Below are 24,923 nucleotides of genomic sequence, written 5' to 3'. Positions count from 1 at the left end.
TCCCTCGAGCCTGCTCCGCCATTTAAAAGAGCATGGCTGATCTTCAACCTCTACTCAACTTTCTGGCCCGATCCCCATATCCCTTGATTCCCTTAGAGTCCAAAAATTTATCAATCTCAGTCTTGAATATAATCAATGACTGAGCATCCACAGCCCACTGGGGTAGAGAATTCTAAAGATTCACCACCCTGTGAGTGAAGAAATTCCTCCTCATCTGAGTCCCAAATCGCCCACCCCTTATCCCCCCTGATCCTCTTTACAGCCCCCTCCGATCTCCCCGGCCCATGATCCCTCTTTCCCTCCCTCCGATCCCTAGCTGCAGCAGGCCTTCCTGGCCGACAGCCAGCCAGCTTGTCAATCAGGCAGGCTGCCGGGCAAGAAACCCAGAAGTGAAACTGATGGGCCTCATTAAGTTTGCGATCGCCCACTTACCTTATGGGTTTTGCACCAGGACATCTCCCCCACCACCCCCCAACACTCCCCCGCCCCCGCTCCCTCCCTTCCCGGGTCTCAGATAAAATTTACCCCATTGTTGCTACTGCTTTAAGCTTACACAACATTCTGAGAACATGCAGCTGACAAAAAAGAAAAAGGATAAAATAATTATTTAAAAATTCTCAAAACTATATATTGGGATTTATCTTCCTTGTTTGTGTGATCTAATTAGCGTATAACAAATCTGAAACTCAATTGTAACAGTCATACAGTCTCGCTTCCTAACTTGAAACATATTTTTAAAAATTTTAAACATTTTTTAAATGAAATATGTAACATGGGTATCATAGAATCATAGAATGGTTACAGCACAGAAGGAGACAATTCAGCCCATCGAGCCTGTGCTGGCTCTTTGTGAGAGCAATCCAGTTAGTCCCATTCCCCCACTCTTTCCCCGTCGCCCTGCAAATTTTTTCCCTTCAAGTATTTATCCAATTCCTTTTAGAAAGCCACAATTGAATCTGCTTCCACCACCCTTTCAGTCAGCACATTCCAGATCATAACTACTCACTGTGTAAAAAAATTTTCCTCATGTCGCCTTTGGTTCTTTTGGCAATTACCTTAAATCTGTGTCCTCTGGTTCTCGACCCTTCCGCCAATGGGAACAGCTGCTCTTTATTTACTTTATCTAAAGCCTTCATGATTTTGAACACCTCTATCAAATCTCCTCTTAACCTTCTCTGCTCTAAAGAGTACAACACCAGCTTCTCTAGTCTATCCACATAACTGAAGACCCTCATCCCTGGAACCATTCTAGTAAATCTTTTCTGCACCCTCTCTAAGGCCTTCACATCTTTCCTGAAGTGCGGTGCCCAGAATTGGACACAATACTCCAGTTGTGGCTGAACCAGTATTTTATAAAGGTTCATCATAAATGCCTTGCTTTTGTACTCTATGTCTCTATTTATAAAACCCAGGATCCCGTATCTTTTTTAACCGCTTTCTCAACCAGTCCTGCCACCTTCAAAGATTTGTGCACATATACCCACAGGTCTCCATGTTCTGGTACCCCCTTTAGAATTGTACCATTTAGTTTATATTGCTCTCCTCATTCTTCCTGCCAAAATGTATCACTTCGCATTTCTCTGCATTAAATTTCATCTGCCCATTCCACTAGCCTGTGTATGTCCTACTGAAGTCTATTACTATCCTCCTCCTTTAGCAAATCCGTGCTGGCGTTCCTTTATTAATCCACACTTCTCCAAGTGACTATTAATTTTGTCCCAGATTATCGTTTTTAAAAGCTTCCCCTTTGTAGTGATCTTCCAAAATTCCCTAGATTTTAGATCGGTCCCAGCAGATTGGAAGGTAGCAAATGTAATCCGGCTATTCAAGAAAGGAGGTAGAGAGAAAACAGGGAGCTACAGGCTAGTTAGCCTGACATCAGTCATCGGGAAAACGGGGTGGGGGGGGGGGGGGTGTGGGGAGGGCAGCAAGAAGATCGGAGGTCGCTGGAGGTCTGGTGTAGAGTTGAAGGTGTGTAGGGGAATGTGAGGTTATTCACTTTGGTAGGAAGAATAGAAAAACAGAATATTTTTTAAATGGTGACAAATTATTAAATGTTGGTGTTCAGAGGGATATGGGCATCCTTGTACACGAAACACTTAAGGTTAGCATGCAGGTACGGGAAGCACTTAGGAAGGCAAATGGTATGTTGGCCTTTATTGCAAGGGGGTTAGAGTACAAGAGTAAGAAAGTCTTGCTGCAATTATACAGAGCTTTAGTGAGACCACACCTGGCGAATTGTGTACAGTTTTGGTCTCCTTACCTGAGGAAGGATATACTTGCCTTAGAGGTGGTACAACGAAGGTTCACTGGATTGGTTCCTGGGATGAGAAAGTTGTCCTATGAGGAGAAATTGAATAGAATGGGCCTATACTCTCTGGAGTTTAGAAGAAAGAGAGGTGATCTCTTTGAAACATACAAGATTCTGAGAGGGCTTGTTTCCCCATGCTGGAGAACCTAGAACTAGGGGACATGGGGCCTAATGTTAGCAGGGCTGCGGGTTCTCGGCGGGGGGGCTATCGGGCGCGTGGGTAACGCGCCCGGTGAAATTAGTCAGTTTCCCGCGCGATTGTAGGATCCAATCCACTAATTGGATCCACTTACCTGCTCCTCCGGGTTCCCCACTGCTGATCTGCGTGTCGGGCGGGCTGTGCATGTGCAGTAAGATCTGTCAGCTGGAGGAGCTCTATTTAAAGGGGCAGTCCTCCACTGACAGATGCTGCAACAAATAGCAAAAATTACAGCATGGAGCAGCCCAGGGGGAAGGCTGCTCCCAGTTTAACGATGCCTCACTCCAGGTATCGATACATGGGGTGAGGAGGAAGGGGAGGACAGAGATCTTCCTCCCGGCGTGCGGGAGGAAGCGACCTGCCTCTGCAACCAGGAAGGCCTGGCTCGAGGTGGCAGAGGGGGTCACCTGCGCCACCAACATATCGCCCACCTGCACACAGTGCAGGAGGCGCTCCAATGACCTCAGTAGGTCAGCCAAAGTGAGTACACATAGTCTTTCCCCTACACTCCGTCCGCCACATCACTGCCCCCACCCCACATCTTCTTCGGCACTGCCAACACTACTCTGTCACATCACCCCTCACACCCACTCAAACCTCATCCTCATCTTACCTGCACCTACTCACCTCGCCAGTACTCATCCCGCCATTACCACTCAACCCAATCCTCATACAATCTCATGGCTCTCTCTCATACTCACCCTCACGTGCATCTCTTTCACGGCCAGCCTCACTCAACCTGCCACTACCTGTGCTGCAGCCACAGGGCATGCATCACATATGTGCAGTAGGCAGCGTAAGGCAAACGTGTCATGAGCATGAAGAGGATGCACAAGGGTGTCTGAAGGTTTGTCATGGTTGTTACTTATATTGAATTTCTGACCAACTCACATCACACATTATATTGGCACCACTACTGCCATGTCTTCGCGAATCCTGTCTGGTTTGTGCAATAATGCCCTCTCCTGAGGATCACTATGAGGACCCACAACTGATGCCACCCATGGTGTCACTGTAGAGTGGGTGTAGGTGTATTTGCAGGGCTCTTTTGCGCAGACGACTGAGAGACATTGGCGATGTCCCCGGTTGCACCCTGGAAGGATGCGGAGGAGAAGTTGTTGAGGGCAGTGGTGACTTTGACAGCGACAGGTAAGAAGATGGTGCTCGGGCCAGCCAGGAGCAGCACGGCATGAAAGAGGCTGCAGATGTCCACGACTACATGTCGAGTGACTCTGAGCCTCCGTGTGCACTGCTGCTCAGAGAGGTCCAGGAAGCTAAGCCTCGGTCTGTGGAACCTGTGGCGAGGGTAGTGCCCTCTGCGACGCATCTCTCTCTGCGGTAGCCCTCCCTCCTGCTGTACAGGTGGATGTGTCACAGCACTCTGTTGTGGAGTTCCACGTGTCAGAGGTGGACGGCGTGGATGGCGAGGCTGGTGATGCTGTTCGCCCTCCGAGGAGGTCATGACTGCAGCTACGGCGGCCCCCATCCGCAAGATGTACATCTGAGGGGGTCCGCAAGGTAGGTACATGTCTCCGGACCCCGGGGTAAGTGTGCAGGTTGGTGACTTTGACTGTCAGGAGGAGGGTGGTGGAGGCCAAACTTTGTCCCAAGTGACAGAGTGGCCTCCTGCAATGGGTGAGGGTCTCCCCCCACCCCACCTGTCAAATGGACCTTTGCAGCTGCCACAGGCTGACAGCTGCAACACGTCCATTTGACCTGGGAGTTTTTCCCCCAGTGTGGGAAACAGTCCCAGTTTGCTCCAAAATCCCACATAATCCTTTAATCAGGTCAGTTAATGACCTGAAATACCTAAATAAATACCTTCAAGTGGAATCCCGCTGGCTTTAATTGCCTGCGGGATTCCCACCAGCGGGGGCTGCGCGCGCACGCCGGCGCGTCAGCGGGGAACCCGGAAGTGCGCGGGTTCGGGGCGGGCTCCGGTACCGCGCCGGGATTCTCCGATTTTCGGAGCCCCCCCCGCCAGGAACGCACCCGATAGCGGGTGCTAAAATAGAGCCCATAGTCTCAGAATAAGAGGTCAGCTATTTAGGACTGAGAAGAGGAGAAATTTCTTCACTCAGAGGGTTGTGAATCTTTGGAATTCTCTATCCCAGAGGGCTGTAGATGCTCAATCGTTGAGTATATTCAAGACTGACAGCAATAGATTTTTGGACTCTAAGGGAATCAAGGGATATGGGGATCAGGTAGGAAAGTGGGGTTGAGGTCGAAGATCAGCCATGATCTAACTGAATGGCGGAGCAGGCTCGAGGAGCCGTATGGCCTATTCCTGCTCATATTTTTTATTTTTTTATTCGTTCATGGGATGTGGGTGTCACTTGCAAGGCCAGCATTTATTGCCCATCCCTAATTGCCCTTGAGAAGGTGGTGGTGAGCCAGGATTTTGACCCATGTTCTTATGTAAACTCCAGTAAGTTGTCAGTGTCTGTAGTATGCATCAAGGGTTCTTGTTCTGCAAGTGTTCAGCTATTCCTTCTCTGGTCAATTCTGATCAGGTCCGTAAACAATTAGATTTTTGGATTTAATAGTTTATAAACAAGAAGTCCCATTACTGGTTTTACAAATCCTTAATAGGTAACCCATTCTGAATGCTTTCAGACTTTTACCTTAGACGTGGCGGTTGATTGTTGTGATCATTGAGAGTTAAAACTAGGGTTTATCACGGGGGAGTCATATGAAATACCCAAGTTGCAGCCCACTGTCATGTATTGAGGGTCACATGATGACATATAAACCCTTTGACCGAGATTGCTACGGGATATATCTTGGAGGAAACTTTTTTTTACAAATCTATATTTATTTATTCACCAGCAGCACTATTTTTGGAGCACACTGATTTATTTAAGCACTTTGTTCCTTACAAAGCTGAGAAGAAATATTTCAAATCAGAGTAACAGCATAAAATCAGGAGCTTTCATCGGCTCAGCAGTATCAAGCACGGCCAGAGCCCTTTAAATTTCTTTTCAGATATCGCTCCCAACATTTTGGGTCTTTTTACCCTATATTACCCGAACCCCTTTAAAGCGGTGTCCACAATTCACCATGTATTGGATAAGAGGACTTGAGAAGCTAAAAAGGCGATCAGATTTTATCGAGATTTTAAAAGACAATCAAAACTTTTAAAAGACAACTGAAGTGATTTTATAGTTTGATAGATAATAGTGCCTGCACTTTATTCCATTCTCCAGACTTTCTCTCCTTTCCCTTCCCCACATGACCTGCATCTAAATTCGAATCACCAGTCAGGATCTGGACTTTTACTAGATTGCTAATTTTTCTCACAAGATAGTTTTACAATATTGGGTTTAAATTGACACATACGAGATTTAATACAAAATCATATTCGTCGGTCTTCAGGTAATGGAACTGTATGGTTTTCCTTATTGCAGAACTGTTAAAAAAAAGTGAGCATACCTTTAACAGGAGAGCAGTCTTCATGGTGTTTAGAGTGAAAAGACAGCACGGCGGGTAGCAATGGTCAGGGAAGGTTAAGCTGCTTCTTTCCAGACATTGAAGATTTCTCGATCATTTCTGGAGTCAAAAGTCCAACAATGTTGGGCCGGGTTTTATGATTAACGAGCTGCGTTAGATAGAGGACGGGCGGCCTGAGGAAACGGCCAGGTTGCAAAACTCGTCGTGCAGATACCCCTTCGCTGAGTTGGCCGGAACACCAGGCGCTCTCCGGCTCATTGGTAAACCGAGCGGCAGGGGCTTCCCGGCGAGCTGTGAGTGGGGCGGGCGTTCAAACAGGGATCTGCGTTTTATTTCAGTGGGCCTTGCTGATGTAGAAACATCTGTTTACTGTTGTTCTGTAAAAGCTACGTGCTTTCACGCACGGATGAAGTTTATGACCCGGTGACTTGTCATCAGTTACCAGGTCGAAAAGTCCGGTTTTAAACTGTATTAGATTACGGGTGAATGGTTCCAGCCCACGCAAAAAAAAACCCTAATATGTATGTACATTGTAAACATGAGCGAGCTTTAAGACTACTGTGCACCTGCAGAAGTGACTATTCGCTTTGTATCTGCACAAGTGTGCAGTGCTCCGAGTTGTACAGATGCACCAGGATAATGTTGCCAATGATGCAATTTATCGGAATTTATGAGGCAACAAGACCGTACCCCCAAATTCATAAAACTAGATCTGTGCCACAGAACAGTGCAAGCCCATCAGAAAACTCAGAGCAAGTGCAATTCTGGTCCGTGGCCTTTGCCCACAGTTTCCACACCCTCTGCACCTGGCAGCACATGCCCTGCCACCACATGGAATTTCAGCCCATATTCCAAAAGGATTGTTTAATTCTGCAATTACTATAAACCTACTGTTTTTCTCTTACTGTTGCTATTTATTTGCTGTTAATAAATTTCTTTTGTGGTTTATAGCCTAAACCATGGTCTGAGAGAATGTTTATTCACTACAATTTCCTCGATAGAATCATAAAAAGGTTACAGCACGGAAGCAGGCCATTCGACTCATCGAGTCCATGCCAACTCTATGCAAGAGCAATCCAGCAAGTCCCACTCCCCTGCCCTATTCCTGTGGCACTGCATTTTTTTCCCCTTTAAGTACTTATCCAGTTCCCTTTTGAAAGTCATGATTGAATCTGCCTCCATCACCTCCTTGGGCAGTGCATTCCAGATCATAACCACGTGCACAGCAGGCCTACAGTGAAATCCATGCTGCCGCAAGGAACATTATAGAGCACACCATCGGCATTCTCAAGCAGTGCTTCCAATGTGACCCACATACTCCCCGTATTGCGGCCACTTCCCTATTACGTATTTTTGGAGGAGTCCCTTCCAGTCAAAACAGTCCAAGTCCCCAGGGCTTGGAAATTCCCCTTGATTCGCCATCTTATGTTAATAGCTATGAATTAACCCAAACTCCTGTTCTCTGTGTACTTTGCCAATTCGGTTCAGCTCGAGTCTCCCGCTGACTCAACGGAGAGATTTATTCTCGTGCCCACCCAGGGACGCCAAATATGTTGACCGGAGGTCACCGGTTACGGTTATTGGCTTAGTACAAAGAGGAGAAGAGTCAATTCTCTCTTAACTCTCAATTCGCTTTATTCACATTGTTAGATCATATACATATAGCTTATACGTCTGGTTAGATATAGACATGCAGTTTGCACCAGGTTATACAGTTTTATACCCAAACTAGGATCTAAACGCACACCCACTAGGTTTCTCTTACACTCCCTGAGTGGTCACAGAATATAAAGGCTAATACCCGAAAAGGAGAGCTGACGCTGGCCAGGCGTTCCGTTCTCTCTCTCTTTCGATGTCATCTCTATGTCCCTGACGTAGGTTCTTCCACTTCTGCGATGGTTGGTCTCCGGAGTCTTCGCTGGCTCCACACCCGAGATTCTTCATTCTTATTCCGAATCTTATCTCTTCAAGCTGTGCTGTCTCTCTCCCGTTGGTTTAGGCCTGCTCGCTTTTGCCTGGGTCTTCTCCTCATTGGCTCTGACCCAAGGACTTAGGTAGCATTACCTCATTACTCCTTTTCTAAATAAGGACTTGTGTCTTATCACATCTCCTTTGTCTTTCACGAAACTTAGCTCATTCAAACCGGTTCCAGCCAGCTCAGGCCAGTGACTGAACTCAGATTACTTCAGTTCAAAAGTTGCATTTGCCTGTGTGTCAGCACTTCAGAATAAACTCAGTAGTTTCTGCAGACCCTGGCCAACAGCACCATCCCGGCCTGGGCTGCAGCAATCTGCACCGCCTGGCTGACAGGCAACAACAAGGGCACTGGTGGAGTGGCAGGGGTGGGAGCAGAAATGCTGTCATCCTGAGAGAGAACAGCAGGTCCCTTGTTGTTGCCTGTCCTGGACCTGTTGGAGAACAGTTTGCTGGACTGCTGTGATGCCCTGGAAGCTCCTTTCAGCAGTGGTACTCAGAGCCACGAAGGCAGCAGTCTGAGCTTCCAGGGCAGCAATCATACCTTTGGTGGAAACTGTGACATCAGTCATCAGATGCTGCATCATGGTGGGTTCCACAGGTGTTCTACAGGTGACCACCCGTTCCATGTTGGAAAGGATGGGCTCCAAGCTCTGCACAAAGCCCTGTGCCAAGTTGGAGTTGAACTCCTTCATGCTTTAGGAAGGATGTGACGGCCTTAGAGAAGGAGCAGAAAAGATTTACTAGAATGGTTCCAGGGATGAAGGACTTCAGTTACATGGATAGACTGGAGAAGCTGGGGTTGTTCTCCTTAGAGCATGATGTGGAGATGTCGGTGATGGACTGGGGTGGACAAATGTAAGGAGTCGTACAACACCAGGTTATAGTCCAACAGCTTTATTTGAAATCACAAGCTTTCAGAGCTTTCCTCCTTCGTCAGGTGAGTGCAGGGTTCCATAAAGGCACAGCATATATAGTCAGAGAACAATGCCTGGTGATTACAGATAATCTTTCCAACTGCCTGTTATCACACCTCGGCAGAGAGATATTCACAGCAATCAAAGGAGTGGATGGTGTTCAGATAGGGGAACATTACATCCAAGACTACTGAATACACAAGCGGTCAGATCACAAAGACAGAGAGAGAGAGAGACCTGAAAGGCAGAGAGAGAGAGAGAATGACCAGTTGTATTAAAAACAGATAACTTTTTTTCGCTGGTGGGGTTACATGTAGCGTGACATGAACCCAAGATCCCGGTTGAGCAGAGAAGGTTGAGAGGGGATTTGATAGAGGTGTTCAAAATCATGAGGGGTCTCGACAGAGTAGATAGAGAGAAACTGTTCCCATTGGCGGAAGGATCAAGAACCAAAGTACACAGATTTAAGATGATTGCAAAAGAACCAAAGGCGACATGAGGAAAAACCTTTTTACATAGCGAGTGGTTAGGATCTGAATGCACTGCCTGAGGGGGTGATGGAGGCAGATTCAATTGTGGCTTTCAAAAGGGTATTGGATAAGTACTTGAAGGGAAAAAATTTGCAGGGCTAAAGAGAAAGGTTGGGGGAGTGGGACTAGCTGGATTGCTCTTGCAGAGAGCCAGCACGGGCTGGACGGGCCGAATGGCCTCCTTCTGTACTGTAAGCATTCCATGATTCTATGATACAATGCTCCTTGACGTTGTGCATGGCTTTCTGGCAGGCTTTCCAGTGTACCAAGCATTTGGTTGTGTTTGCCCATCGGCCTTCTTCAGTAGCCAGGGCCATCGAAGTCCTCATCTGAATCCTCTGCAGCAGAACTAGTGCGCGACCTCACGCTCCATTGAGCTGACACCTGCAGTATCCTTTCCCCCGCCCCGGTTCCTGTGCACTTGTGCTCAGTGTCTCACCATGTGCAGATCCTTCCTCTATCCTAGCCTCTAAAGTACACGCAGTGTCAGTCTCTGAGCTGGTGGCTGTGAGTGTAAGATCGAGTAACGGTGTCACTTCAGCATCACTGTCTTCTTCCTCTGTCTCCTCTGACTGGGAAGATTCCAGCTCTGGGTACCTGAAATGAAAAAGGGACAAGTGTTGGGTTGTGGTGAGGGTAGGGTAGAAAGTAAGAAGTGTGTGCTCACACCATCTGCAGCTTGTGAGTCAGAAAAGATTGTGGGATGAGGGAGAAGTGGGAAGATCTGCATTAATGTTTCTCCTTTTTTTATTCATTCATGGGATGTGAGCGTCGCTGGCAAGGCCAGGATTTATTACCCATCCCTAATTGCCCTTGAGCAGGTGGTGGTGAGCCGCCTTCTTGAACTGCTGCAGTCCGTGTGATGAAGGTTCTCCTACAGTGCTGTTGTTAAGGGAGTTCCAGGATTTGGACCCACAACGATGAAGGAACGGCGATATATTTTCGAGTCGGTGACTTGGAGGGGAACATGCAGATGGTGTTGTTCCCATGTGCCTGCTGCCCTTGTCCTTCTAGGTGGTAGAGGGTTTGGGAGCTGCTGTTGAAGAAGCCTTGGCGAGTTGCTGCAGTGCACCTTGTAGATGGTACAAACTGCAGCTACAGTGCGCCGGTGGTGAAGGAAGTGAATGTTTAAGGTGGTGGATGGGGTGCCAATCAAGCGGGCTTCTTTGTCCTGGATAGTGTCGAGCTTCTTGAGTGTTGTTGAAGCTGCACTCATCCAGGCAAATGGAGAGCATTCCATCACACTCCTGACTTGTGCCTTGTAAATGGTGGAAAGGCTTTGGGGAGTCAGGAAATGAGTCACTCACCGCAGAACACCTAGCCTCTGACCTGCTCTTGTAGCCACAGTATTTATATGGCTGGTCCAGTTAAGTTTCTGATCAATGGTGACTCCCAGATCGTTGATGGCGGAGAATTCGGCGATGGTAATGCCATTGAATGTCAAGGGGAGGTGGTTAGACTCTCTCTTGTTGGAGATGGTCATTGCCTGGCACTTGTCTGGCACGAATGTTACTTGCCACTTATCAGCCCAAGCCTGGATGATGTCCAGGACTTGCTGTATGTGGGCAGGTACTGCTTCGTTATCTGAGGGGTCACAAATGGAACTGAACACTGTGCAATCATAAGCTAACATCCCCACTTCTGACCTTATGATGGAGGGAAGGTCATTGATGAAGCAGCTGAAGATGGTTGGGCCAAGGACACGGCTCTGAGGAATTCCTGCAACAAAGTTCAGGGGCTGAGATGATTGGCCTCCAACAACCACTACCATCTTCCTTTGTGCTAGGTATGACTCCAGCCATTGGAGAGTTTTCCCCATGATTCCCATTGATTCCAATTTTACTAGGGCTCCTTGGTGCCACGCTCGGTCAAATGCTGCCTTGATGTCAAGGGCAGTCACTCTCACCTCACCACTGGAATTCAGCTCTTTTGTCCATGTTTAGACCAAAGCTGTAATGAGGTCTGGAGCTGTGTGGTCCTGGCGGAACCCAAACTGAGCATCAGTGAGCAGGTTATTGGTGAGTAAGTGCTGCTTGACAGTTTCTATCACTTTGCTGATGATTGAGAGTAGACTGATGGGGCGGTAATTGGCCAGATTGAATTTGTCCTGATTTTGTGGACAGGACATACCTGGGCAATTTTCCACTTTGTCGGGTAGATGCCAGTGTTGTAGCTGTACAGCTTGGCTAGAGGCGCAGCTAGTTCTGGAGCACAAGTCTTCAGCACTACAGTTGAGATGTTGTCGGGCCCATAGCCTTTGCTGTATCCAGTGCACTCAGCTGTTTCTTGATATCACGTGAAATGAATCAAATTTGCTGAAGACTGGATTCTGTGATGGTGGGAATCTCGGGAGGAGGCCAAGATGAATCATCCACTCGGCACTTCTGGCTGAAGATGGTTGCAAACGTTTCAGCCTAGTCTTTTGCACTCACGTGCTGGGCTCTGCCATCATTGAGGATGGGGATGTTCATGGAGCCTCCTCCACCAGTTAATTGCTTAATTGTCCATCACCATTTACGACTGGATGTGGCAAGACTGCAGAGCTTTGATCTGATCCATTGGTTGTGGGATAGCTTAGTTCTGTCTATAGCATATTGCTTCCGCTGCTTAGCATACATATAGTTCTGTGTTGTAGCTTCACCAGGTTGGCACCTCATTTTTAGGTACGCCTGGTGCTGCTCCTGGCATGCTCTTCTATGCATCTCATTGAACCAGGGTTGATCCCCTGGCTTGTTGGTAATGGTGGAGTGAGGAATATGCCAGGCCATGAGGTTACAGATTGTGCTGGAATACAATTCTGCTGCTGCTGATGGCCCATAGCGCCTCATGGATGCCCAGTTTTGAGCTGCTAGATCTGTTCTGAATCTATCCCATTTAGCACTGTGGTAGTGCCACACAACAGGATGGATGGTGTTCTTTGTGTGAAGATGGGACTTCGTCTCCACAAGGACTATGCGGTGGTCAATCCTACCAAGTCATGGACAGATGCTTCTGCAACAGATAGATTGGTGAGGACAAGGTCAAGTAGGTTTTTCCCTTGTGTTGGTTCTCTCACCACCTGCCGCAGGCCCAGACTGGCAGCTTTGTCCTTCAGGACTCGTCCAGCTCAGCCAGTAGTTCTGCTACCGAGCCACTCTTGGTGATGGACATTGAAGTCCCCCACCCAGAGTAGATTCTGTGCCCTTGCTACCCTTAGTGCTTCCTCCGAGTGGTGCTCAACATGGAGGAGGACTGATTGATCAGCTGAGCGAGGGCAGAAGGTGGTAATCAGCAGGAGGTATCCTTGCCCATGTTTGACCTGATGCCATGAGACTTCATGGGGTCCAGAGTCAATGTTGAGGACTCCTAGGGCCGCTCCCTCCTGACTGTATGCCATTGTGCCACCACCTCTGTTAGGTCTGTCCAGGACACACCCAAGGATGGTGATGGAGGAGTCTGGGACTTTGACTGAAGGGTATGATTCTGTGAGTATGGTTATATCAGGCTGTTGCTTAACTGGTCTGTGGGACAGCTCTCCCAATTTTGGCACAAATCCCCAGATGTTAGTGAGGAGGACTTTGCAGGGTCGACTGGCCTTTGTTGTGTCCGGTGCCAGGTGGTCCATCCTGTTTTATTCTCATTATGAATTTTTATAGTGGGATTGTACAACTGAGTGACTTGCTAGGCCACTTCAGAGGGCAGTTAAGAATCAATCACATTGCTGTGTGTCTGGAGTCACATATAGGCCAGACGGGGTAAGGAGGGCAAGTATCCTTCCCTAAAGGACATTAGGGCCCCACAAAATCTTCTGCTATGTTGCCCACTCATTCACTCCCCCCACCCCCGAGGATCTGTATCCTCCCCAACAGGTTCTATTTGCCTGCTGGCTCCAGGCAGAAACCAAATGATTTTCCGCTGTCAGAAACTGCCGTGCTGTAGCAGAATGCCCGTTTGGTGCCTGCAGGTCACCAGTAAAATTCATATGAGGTACGGTTCGGACCTCCCGACTGCGGACTTGAGTGCATGCTGCAGATGCATTGCTGACTTGGTGCCAGTTTTGCACCAAATTGCTTCCCACTGAGTTAGATGCCCACAAGCACAATTTATGGATTGTTTATACAGTCTGTGAGCTATCGAGCATGTGCATTTATATATTCTATGTGTGAATGTGGCTTTGTAAAATTACACTTTTTAAACAAGTGCACTGACTCCATCTAGTGATCATTGTGTGTGGAATGATTTAGATTTACACATTTCTTATTATAGAATCATAGAATATAACAACACAGAAGGAGGCCATTTGGTCCATCATGCCTGTGCCAGCTCTTTGAAAGATCTATCCAATTAGTCCCCTGCTCTTTCCCCATAGCCCTGCAATATTTTTCTTTTCAAGTATTATCCAATTCCCTTTTGAAAGTTACTATTGAATCTGCTTCCACAATCCTTTCAGGCAGTGCATTCCAGATCATAACAACTTGCAGTGTAAAAAAAAATGTCCTCATATCACCTCTGGTTCTTTTGCCAATCACCTTAAATCTGCGTCCTCTGGTTACCAACCCTTCCGCCACTGGAAACAGTTTCTTCTTATTCACTCTATCAAAACCTTTCATGATTTTGAACACCTCTATTAAATCTGCCCTTAACCTTCTCCGTTCCGTGGAGAACAACCCCAGCTTTTCCAGTCTATCCACATAACTGAAGTCCTTCATTCCTGGTACCATTCTAGTAAATCTCCTCTGCACCCTCTCCAAGGCCTTGACATCCTTCCTAAAGTGTGGTGCCAGAACTGAACACAGTTATCCAGCTGAGGCCTAACCGATGTTTTATAAAAGTTTAGCATAACTTCCTTGCTTTTGTACTCTATGTCTCTATTAATAAAGCCAAAGATCCCATATGCTTTTTTAACAGCCTTCTCAACTTGCCCTGCCACCTTCGAAGATTTGTGTACATACACCTCCAGGTTTCTCTGCTCCTGCACCCCATTTAAAATTGTACCATTTAGTTTATATTGCCTCTCTTCATTCTTCCTACCAAAATGTATCACTTCACTCTTCTCTGTGTTAAATTTCATCTGCCACGTGTCTGCCCATTCACCAGTCTGCCTATGTCCTCCTGAAGTCTGTTACTATCCTCCTCATTGTTTACTACATTTTTGAGTTTCTTGTGATCTGCAAACTTTGAAATTATATCCTGTATACCCAAGTCCAGGTCATTAATATATATTGAAAAGAGCAGTGGTCCTAATAGCAACCCCAAGGGAACTCGACTGTATACTTTCCTCCAGTTTGAAAAAAAACTGTTCACCATTACTTTCTGCTTTCTGTCCCTTAGCCAATTTTGTATCCAGGCTGCTGCAGTCCCTTTAATCCCATGGGCTTTAATTTTGCCTACTCATCTATTATGTAGTACTTTGTCAAACGCCTTTAATCGCACTATCCTCCTCAACCCTCTCCGTTACTTCATCAAATAACTCAATCAAGTTAGCCAAACACGATTTGCCTTTAACAAATCAGTGCTGACTTTCATATATTAGCCGATAATTTCCCAAATGTCAAAGCTTCCCCACCACTGACGTTAGGCTCACTGGCCTCTAATTGTCGGGTTTATCCCTCTCCCCCTTTTTGAACAGGCATGTAACATTTGCAATCCTTCAGTCCTCTGGCACCATCCTCATATCTAAGAAGGATTGGAAGATTGTGGCCACAGTTTCCACAGTTTCCCCCCTTACTTCCCTCAGTAACCTAGGATGCATCCTATCTGGACTGAGTGACTTTTCTACTTTGAGTACTGCCAACTGTTTTTAAGTACCTCCTCTATTAAGATGGAAGTATTCTAAGAAAGCGTCATTAGGAGCAGTACAAAGATACAGGCTAGAGGATGGGGTGATGGGATTAGTTTGGAATTGATCTAGCAAAGAGCTAGCATAGACACATGGCCGAATAGCCTCCTATGGTGCTGTCTAATTCTGTGGTTTTATGATATCACATTGGTATTAGAAACAATCTTGAGTTAACTGAAAAACAATGAAAACAACTTGCATTTATATAATACTCCTCATATGCAGGAAAATGTCTGAGCATTTGCAATAGAAAAAAGAAAGAACTTGGCCTTTCTTGTCCTCAGTTTGTCCCAGCATGCTTCACAGTCAATTCATTATTTTTGAACTGTATGTAGTCACTGTTATTTAGGCAAACACAGTTGTCAATTTGTGCACAGCAAATCAGATGGAATAACTGGTTAATCTGTTATTTTTTGGTTGCAGGAGGAATGTTGGCCAGGACGTCTGGGATCACCTTGGGATCTTTTCAATTTACCTGAACTGGCAGATGGGGTCCCAGTTTAACGTCTCATCCAAAATACGGCTGTTTTAGATGGGTCGAAGCTTGTGAAGGATTGGTGTGGGGATTCAGCCGGAAAGGCATTGGACATGTCAAGCCTTGAGGTGATGAAGGCATGGACTAGGGTTTTGGCTGCCAAAGGGAAAGATGGGGGCGGAGAAGGATACTGTTCTGGAAGTAGAAGAAAGTAATTTTGGTAGTGGAATGGATGTGGGGGAAGAAGCTGAGCTTGAGGTTATGAAGAACCCTAAATTGTCACGCTTCCTGACTTGCTACCCCCTTCAAACCCCACATCCTTCTTCAACTGCCTCTGGAAAAGTCTCTCCCCCAAAACACTTACAGCTGCACTTTCAAATTCCCAAATGCTTAGCCTTTGGCCCTCTATACGCCATGATACTTCTACAGTAATTGATTTGCTCAATCTCTCCCTCACCTTTGAAAACCTTTAGTCTCTCCGATCCCAGTCATTTCCCCTAATATGGCCCGCATCTTCACTCCCTCAAGTTCAAGATGTGCAGACTTGAGCATATCTGGCACACAATTGATTTAGCTATCCATCACCAGGTCTGGCTGGACCAATCAAGCATTATCAGACCTCACTCTCCTCTGCAAAAACCGCCCACTACTTCAGTATCATCCTGCAAAGATAATTCCTGGCTTCTTTTATGCACTACCTACTGTCTCCTTAAACCACTCTTCCATGCCTCCTTTGCCATCAACTTCAACAACAGGTGCGAGGATAATATGGACTTCTTTGTTATTAAAATTGAGACCACCTATTTGGCTGCCTCTTCTGCTTTGCCCCTTTCCCCTTGTCCACCAGGCCCACTAGAGCTCCTTCCTGCCCTAGTCCTGGACCTGTCTTCCTCTACTTTCTCTTCTGTCTTCCCTCATGTCTTCTGAGCTCATTTTATCCCCTGCTCCCTTGACCCCATTCCCACTAAACTTCTAACCGCCCAACTTCCTATTCTGGCCTCTGTGCTATTGACATTGTAAATGGTTGCGTCTCCTCAGGACTGACCACCTCCCTTTCGAAACTGCGATAATCAACCCCTTTCCTGAAAAAAAGTCAACCCCTCTTTCCTTGAAAACTATCACTCCATCTCCAACCTCCCTTTTCTTTCCAAAGTTCTTAAACGTGTTGTATTGCCTTTATATTGTCAGACTGCTCGTCTGATATCCAGTTCTGGATGAGCTGCAATTTCTTCTAGTTAAACAATTGTGACCCATTGTCATCAGTCCCCGCCACAAACCTTATACCCTTGCCGCTGATTCTATCCCCCTCCTTGTCTCAGGTTGCAACCAGAATGTTTCCATCCGCAGCATCCTATTTGACTCCGAGGTGAGTTTCCAGGCCCATGTCCTTTCTATCACAGGGCTGCCTACTTCCACCACCGTCCACCTCTGCCCCTGGCTCAGCCCATCTGCTGCTGAAACCCTCATCGATATCTTTATTACTTCCAGACTTCACTATTCCAATGCTCAACCAGCCAGCATCCCATGTTCCATCATCCATAAACTTCAGCTCATCCAAAATTCTGCTGCCCACATCCTATCCCACACCAAGTCCCGTTCACCCATCACCCCTATCCTTGCTGACCTACATTGGCTCCCGTCCGAAAAACAACCGTACATCACTACTCTGTGTTTCCTGTTACTTAGCCAATTTCGTATCCGTGCTGCCATTTCCCTTTTTATTCCATTGGCTTGAACTTGGATGACAAGCCTATTAAGCGGCACTTTATCGAACGCCTTTTGGAAGTCCATATACACCACATCAACTGCATTGCCCTCATCGACGGTCTCTGTTACCTTATCAAAAAACTCAATCAAGTTAGTTAAACATGATTTGCCTTTAACAAATCCGTGCTGGCTATCCTTAATCAATCCACACTTGTCCAAGTGACTGTTAATTTTGTCCCGGATTATCGTTTCTAAAAGTTTCCCCACTACCAAGGTTAATCTGACTGGCCTGTAGTTGCTGGGTTTATCCTTACACCCCTTTTTGAACAAGGGTGTAACATTTGCAATTTTCCAGTCCTGTGGCACCACCCCCGTATCTAAGGAGGATTGGAAGATTATGGCCAGTAACTCCTCAATTTCCAACCTTACTTCCCTTAGCAACCTAGGATGCATCCCATCTGAACCAGGTGACTTATCTACTTTAAGTACAGCTAGCCTTTCTAGTACCCCCTCTTTATCAATTTTTAGCCCATCCAGTATCTTAACTACCTCCTCTTTTGCTGTGACTTTGGCAGCATCTTCCTGCTTGGTAAAGACAGATGCAAAGTACTCATTTAGTACCTCAGCCATGCCCTCTGCCTCCAAGCGTAGATTTCCTTTTTGGTCCCTAATCGGTCCCACCCCTCCTCTTACTACCCATTTACTGTTTACATGCCTATAGAAAACTTTTGGATTCCCTTTTATGTTAGCTGCCAGTCTATTCTCATACTCTGTCTTTGCTCCTCTTATTTCCTTTTTTGCTTCCCCTCTGAACTTTCTATATTCAGCCTGGTTCTCAATTGTATTATCAACTTGACATCTGTCATACGCCCCCTTTCGCTGCTTCATCTTACTCTCTGCCTCTTTTGTCATCCAGGGAGCTCTGGCTTCAGTTGCCCTACCTTTCTCCCTCGTGGGAATGTACCTAGATTGTACCGGAACCATCTTCTCTTTAAAGGCCGCCCATTGTTGAATTACAATTTTTTCTGCCAATCTTTGATTCCGATTTACCCAGGCCAAATCTGTTCTCATCCCCCTGAAATTGGCCCTCCTCCAATTGAGTATTTTTACCTTGGAGTGGTCCTTTTCCATAGCTAATCTAAAACTTATGATACTATGATCGCTGTTCCCTAAATATTCCCCCATTGACACTTGCTCCACTTGGCCCGCCTCATTCCCTAGAACCAAGTCCAGCAATGCCTCTTTCCTCGTTGGGTCGGAAACGTACTGGTCAAGAAAGTTCTCCTGAACACACTTCAAAAATTCCTCCCCCTCTTTGACTTGAGTGGTCAAGGTGAGTGAGGTCAACTGTCAAGTGGCGTCTCATACCAACTGCACCATGCACTACAACCCCCAACCCCCACTTACCAACAAACTCTTTCCATCAGTACTCAATTCTTCCAACCAGATGTTTCCTCTCACCCTTACACATTACCACTGTTTCAAGCCGCCCACCCACAACTCACAGGCCACACACACTGGCAGCTATTCAACCATGACAGGCACATCACCCAGACACACGTCGCGCTTTCTTGAAGAGAAGGTGGCGCACATATCAAGAGGCAGCAAATGGCAGTGGCATTTAGCTCCTCGAGCCTGTTCCGCCATTCAGTGAGATCATGGTGCACCTGTGATCTAACTCCATATACCCTCCTTAGCCCCATATCCCTTAAATCATTTGGTTCACAAAAATCTATCAAACTCAGATTTAACTTTCACAAGTGTGCTAGCATCAACTGCCGTCTGCAGAAAAGCCTTCCAAACATCTCCCACCCTTTGCAAGTAGAAGCATTTCCTAACTTCACTGCTGTACGTCCTGGCTCTAAAAGTTAGGCTATATCCCTGCGTCCTCGTATTTAAGTCTAGGGGACCTCCAAAAACAGTTACAAATGTCTCGGCAGCCAGAAGGAATAATCCAGCCACTAACCTGTAAATCCTGCATGGTCCCTTTACATAGCACTGATGGGGGGGTCCTCCAGGCACTCTAAGACACGTTCAGATGGTCGGGGTTAAGACTGTGCTTTGAGTTGAGCGTTAAGACCCAAAATGGTGTCTATCACTTTAAATCAGCGTTGCACACTGATTGAAGCCATTTTCTCCCTACTTTACATGATTCCAGCTTTCGTTATCTGCACCTGCGCTAACTCCTATACCAAGATAGGAACATAGGAACAGGAGGAGGCCATTCAGCCCCTCGTGCCTGCTCCGCCATTTGATAAGATCATGGCTGATCTGTGATCTAGCTCCATATACCTGCCTTTGGCCCATATCCCTTAATACCTTTGGTTGCCAAAAAGCTATCTATCTCACATTTAAATTTAGCAATTGAGCTAGTATCAATTGCCGTTTGCGGAAGAGAGTTCCAAACTTCTACCACCCTTTGTGTGTAGAAATGTTTTCTAATCTCGCTCCTGAAAGGTCTGGCTCTAATTTTTAGACTGTGCCCCCTATTCCTAGAATCCCCAAGCAGCGGAAATAGTTTCTCTCTATCCACCCTATCCGTTCCCCTTAATATCTTATAAACTTCGATCAGATCACCCCTTAACCCTCGAAACTCTAGAGAACACAACCCCAATTTGTGTAATCTCGCCTCGTAACTTAACCCTTGAAGTCCGGGTATCATTCTAGTAAACCTACGCTGCACTCCCCCCAAGAGCAATATGTCCTTCCGAAGGTGCGGTGCCCAGAACTGCTCACAGCACTCCAGGTGCGGTCGAACCAGGGATTTGTATAGCTGCAGCATAACTTCTGCCCCCTGTTCATGACACTTTAATGATCTATGTACCTGAACCCCTAAGTCCCTTTGGATATCCACAGTTTTTAACTTTTTACCATTTAGAAAATACCCTGTTCTATCGTTTTTTGATCCAAAGTGGATGACCTCACATTTGTCTACATTGAATTCCATTTGCCACAGTTTTGCCCATTCATCTAATCTATCAATATCCCTTTGTAATTTTATGTTTTCATCTACACTGCTTACAATGCCACCAATCTTTGTGTCATCGGCAAACTTAGATATGAGACTTTCTATGCCTTCATCTAAGTCGTTAATAAATATTGTGAATAATTGAGGCCCCAAGACAGATCCCTGCGGGACTCCACTAGTCACATCCTGCCAATGTGAATACTTACCCATTATCCCTATTCTCTGTCGCCTTTCGCTCAGCCAATTTCCTAACCAAGTCCGTACTTTTCCCTCGATTCCATGGGCTCCTAACTTAGCTAACAGTCCCATATGTGGGACCTTATCAAATGCCTTCTGGAAGTCCATATAAATAACATCCATTGACATTTCCTGACCACTACTTTAGTCACCTCCTCAAAAAATTCAATCAGGTTTGTCAGGCACGACCTACCTTTCACAAATCCATGCTGGCTCTCCCTGATTAACTGAAAATTCTCAAGGTGTTCAGTCACCCTATCCTTAATTATAGACTCCAGCATTTTCCCCACAACAGATGTTAGGCTAACTGGTCTATAATTCCCCGGTTTCCCTCTCTCTCCTTTCTTAAAAAGTGGAGTGACATGTGCAATTTTCCAATCTAGAGGGACAGTTCCTGAATCTAGAGAACTTTGAAAGATTATAGTTAGGGCATCTGCAATCTGCTCACCTACTTCCTTTAAAACCCTGGGATGGAAACCATCTGGTCCTGGGGATTTGTCACTCTTTAGTGCTATTATTTTCTTCATTACTGTTGCTTTACTGATGTTAATTTTATCAAGTCCCTGTCCCCGATTCAATATTAGTTTTCTTGGGATTTCCGGCATGCTATCCTCTTTTTCTACTGTAAATACTGACGCAAAGTAATTGTTCAACATGTCAGCCATTTCCCCATTGTCAATGACAATATCCCCACTTTCAGTTTTAAGGGGCCAACACTGCTCCTGACCACCCTCTTTTTCCTAATATAATTATAAAAGTTCTTCGTATTGGTTTTGATATCCCTTGCAAGTTTCTTTTCATACTCTCTTTTTGTAGCTCTTACTATCTGTTTTGTGACCCTTTGTTGATCTTTGTATCTTTCCCATTCGCCAGGATCTGTGCCATTTTTTGCCTTTTTGTATGCCCTTCCCTTACGTCTTATACTGTCCCTTAGCTCTTTAGTTGTCCATGGCTGTTTTTTTTGGCAAGTAGAGTTCTTGCCCCTCAGGGGTATAAACCGGTTCTGTATCTCGTTAAATGTTTCTTTAAACATTTCCCACTGATCATCAGTCGTTTTACCCATTAACAGATTTGCCCAGTTTACTGTGGTCAGTCTCTGTCTCATCCCATTGAAGTCGGCCTTACCCAAGTCTAGAATCTTAGCAGCTGGCTCACTTTTTTCCCTTTCAAACACGACATTGAACTCGATCACATTATGATCACTATTGGATAGATGTTCACGCACAGTTAAGCTGTTAACTAAATCTGGTTCATTACTCATTATTAAATCTAGTATGGCTTGCCCCCTTGTTGCCTCTAGGACATACTGCTGTGGAAAACTATCCCGGACACACTCAAGAAATTCACTACCTTTCTGACAGTTGCTAGAGTGCTTTCCCCGATCTATGTGAAGGTTAAAGTCCCCCATTAAGACCACTATGCCTTTCTTACACGCTTGTCTAATCTCTGAATTTATACAATCTAGCACTTCAGAGCTGCTGCCAGGGGTCCTATACACAACTCCCACTATAGTCTTAGATCCTTTCTTATTTCTCAATTCAACCCATAAGGTCTCTGTTGGCTGCTTACCTCTCATTATATCCCCCTTTATCATTGAATTGATTTCATCTCTAATCACTAAGGCTACTCCTCTCCCTCTTCCATTTTCCCTATCTCTCATGTAGACCTTATAACCCGGTATATTTAGTTCCTAATCCTGACCATCCTTCAGCCATGTCTCCGTAATAGCCATCATGTCATACCCTCCAATTTGAATTTGAACCTGTAGTTCATTTAATTTATTCCTTATACTCTGTGCATTTGTATATAGAACTCTTAGTTGGGCCACACACCCTAGCCTGACCTTCAGCTTTAAAGCTGGGATAATTGCCTTACGCCTTCTAGTTTTCACTTTATCTATGGTGTCTAAAGTACACTTTCTTTCTGCTGCTCTACGCTTTTCCCTTTCACTTGTTCTTGAACAACTGTTTGTACTTTTTGTATTGTAAATTTCCCCCGGGTCTTCCCCTGTCTTGCTGCTCTCAACTTTACTCCCTTCTGACTTCCTGCTAAGGTTCCCATCCCCCTGCCACTCTAGTTTAAACCTTCCCCAACAGCACTAGCAAATACTCCCGCGAGGACATCGGTCCCGGTCCTGCTCAAGTGTAACCCGTCTCGCTTATACAGGCCCCACCTTCCCCAGAACCAGTCCCAATGTCCCAGGACTCTAAATCCCTCCCTCCTACACCATCCCTGCAGCCACGCATTCATCCTGTCTATTCTCCTGTTCCTATACTCACTAGCACGTGGCACTGGTAGTAATCCTGAGATCACTACCTTTGAGTTCCTGCTTTTTAATTTATATCCTAACTCCTTGAATTCATCTTGCAGGACCTCATCCCTTTTTTTACCTATGTCGTTGGTACCGATATGGACCACGACTACTGGCTGTTCACCCTCCCCCTCCAGAATGCCCTGCAGCCGTTCCGTGACATCCTTGACCCTAGCACCAGGGAGGCAACATACCATCCTGGAGTCACGTTTACGGCCGCAGAAATGCCTATCTGTTCCCCTTACAATTGAATCCCCTATCACTATAGCCCTGCCACTCTTCTTCCTCCCCTCCTGTGCAGCAGAGCCACCTGTGGTGCCACAAACTTGGCTCTTGCTGCTTTCCCCTGATAAGCCATCTCCCCCAACAATATCCAAAGCAGAATATCTGTTTGAGAAGGAGATGGCCCCAGGGGACTCCTGCTCTACCTGCCTGGTCATTTTACTCTGCCTGGCGGTCACCCATTTCCTTTCTGCCTGCGTAATCTTTACCTGCGGTGTGACCACCTCACTGAACGTGCTATCCACGATAGTCTCAGCATCGCGGATGCTGCACAGTGAATCCACCCGCAGCTCCAGCTTCGAAATGCGGTTTGCCAGTAGCTGCAGCTGGACACACTTCCTGCACACATGGTCACCAGGGACACTCGTAGTGTCCATGACTTCCCACATAGTGCAGGAGGAGCATATCACGGGTGCGAGCTCTGCTACCATGACTTGCCTTAGATTTACCCTGCGTTCACCTCTCAGACTCTCCTCCCGCTCTAGGTCTCTCCTTTTACACTGTCCTCACCTCTCGGACTCTCCTGCCTCACCTGCGACGTCGCACAGTAGTTGTCTCTTGTTGCAGGTCTGCTGCTTCTTCTATCCCCACTCTTAGTCTTCTGCTGCTCAGGTCCACCGTCGCTCAAATGGCGGAGCAGGCACGAGGGGCTGAATGGCATACTCCTGTTCCTATGTTCCTATATTCCTAAGATGGCGACTGGCGCACGTCACGTTGGAAATGTGCATGCGCATCCAAGACGCCATCTTGGATGTCGGAGAGGCTGTGCAGCACCGAAACAATGGGCACTACACGGCCCAATTTAGCGCCCCTTGTATGCAGGAATATTTAGTACCCAATCCTGCCCTTTTTTGAGCCAGGTCTCCGGTATCGGCACAACATCATATTCCCATGTGGTTAATTGCGCCTGCAGCTCACCAACCTTACTTACTACGCTTTGTGCATTTACACACATGCGCTGTAAACCTATCTTAGACCTTCTTGTATCCTCTCTTAATCTGATCCCACCTAATACCATGCTATTTCTTACTCTTGTGCTATCTGTCTCTCCCAATCCTTCGTGCACCTTGTTTCTCCTTTCCAATGCTACACTCTGGTGCCCATCCCCTTGCCAAATTAGTTTAAACCCTCGCTCACAGCACTAGCAAACCTTCGCGCAAGGACATTGGTCCCAGCTCTGTTGAGGTTCAACCCGTCCGGCCTGTACCAGTCCCACTTCCCCCAGAACTGGTCCCAATGCCCCAGGAATCTAAAGCCCTCCCTCCTGCTCCATCTCTCCAGCCCACGCTCTATTCTCCTATTTCTATACGCACTAGCGCATGGCACTGGGAATAATCTGGAGATTACCACCTTTGAGGTCCTGCTTATTAATCTCTTTCCTAACTCCTTAAAATCTTCCTGCAGGACCTCATCCCTCTTTCTACCTATGACATTGCATCTAAACTTCCAAAGGCAATTGACAAAGTTCCACACAAAAGACTAGTTGAATTCAAAGCTGTGGGTATCCAATAAATCTATGGACAGGAGAAGAAAATGTTTGAAGAATAAAAAAAAATGGGCAATACTTGTACTCCATGAATGTTGTTAAAACTGACCTCAGAATCTTAGTAGGCTTGATGTTCAACATGTCCAATCAACCCGTCCGGCCTGTACAGGTCCCACTTCCCCCAGAACTGGTCAACAAAGCCAATATAATGTTAAACTACATAGTCAACATAGCAGAATGTGGGATAAAATTGGTATG

The 24,923-nt window shown here is 46.3% G+C and overlaps 1 protein-coding gene across 2 annotated transcripts in view; it reads right to left on the bottom strand.

Moving 5' to 3' along the window:
- tmem37 (transmembrane protein 37) overlaps positions 1-6,376 on the bottom strand; it is a 44,583-nt gene extending 38,207 nt beyond the window's left edge. The window contains exon 1 of one of the 2 annotated variants that reach the window (XM_067987287.1): positions 5,943-6,376. Coding sequence is in view for 1 of the 2 variants with exons in the window: in XM_067987289.1 (XP_067843390.1) it covers positions 5,943-5,966 (24 nt within the window). In the remaining variant the exon portion in view is untranslated. The remainder of the gene's footprint in view (positions 1-5,942) is intronic. The other variant, XM_067987289.1, reaches the window with a different exon arrangement.
- Between the last annotated feature and the right edge of the window lie 18,547 nt (positions 6,377-24,923).

This window comes from Heptranchias perlo, chromosome 7 (genome assembly GCF_035084215.1).
Source record: "Heptranchias perlo isolate sHepPer1 chromosome 7, sHepPer1.hap1, whole genome shotgun sequence".
NCBI classification, from domain to species: domain Eukaryota; kingdom Metazoa; phylum Chordata; class Chondrichthyes; order Hexanchiformes; family Hexanchidae; genus Heptranchias; species Heptranchias perlo.
This window is presented reverse-complemented; position numbering and strand designations above follow the sequence as displayed.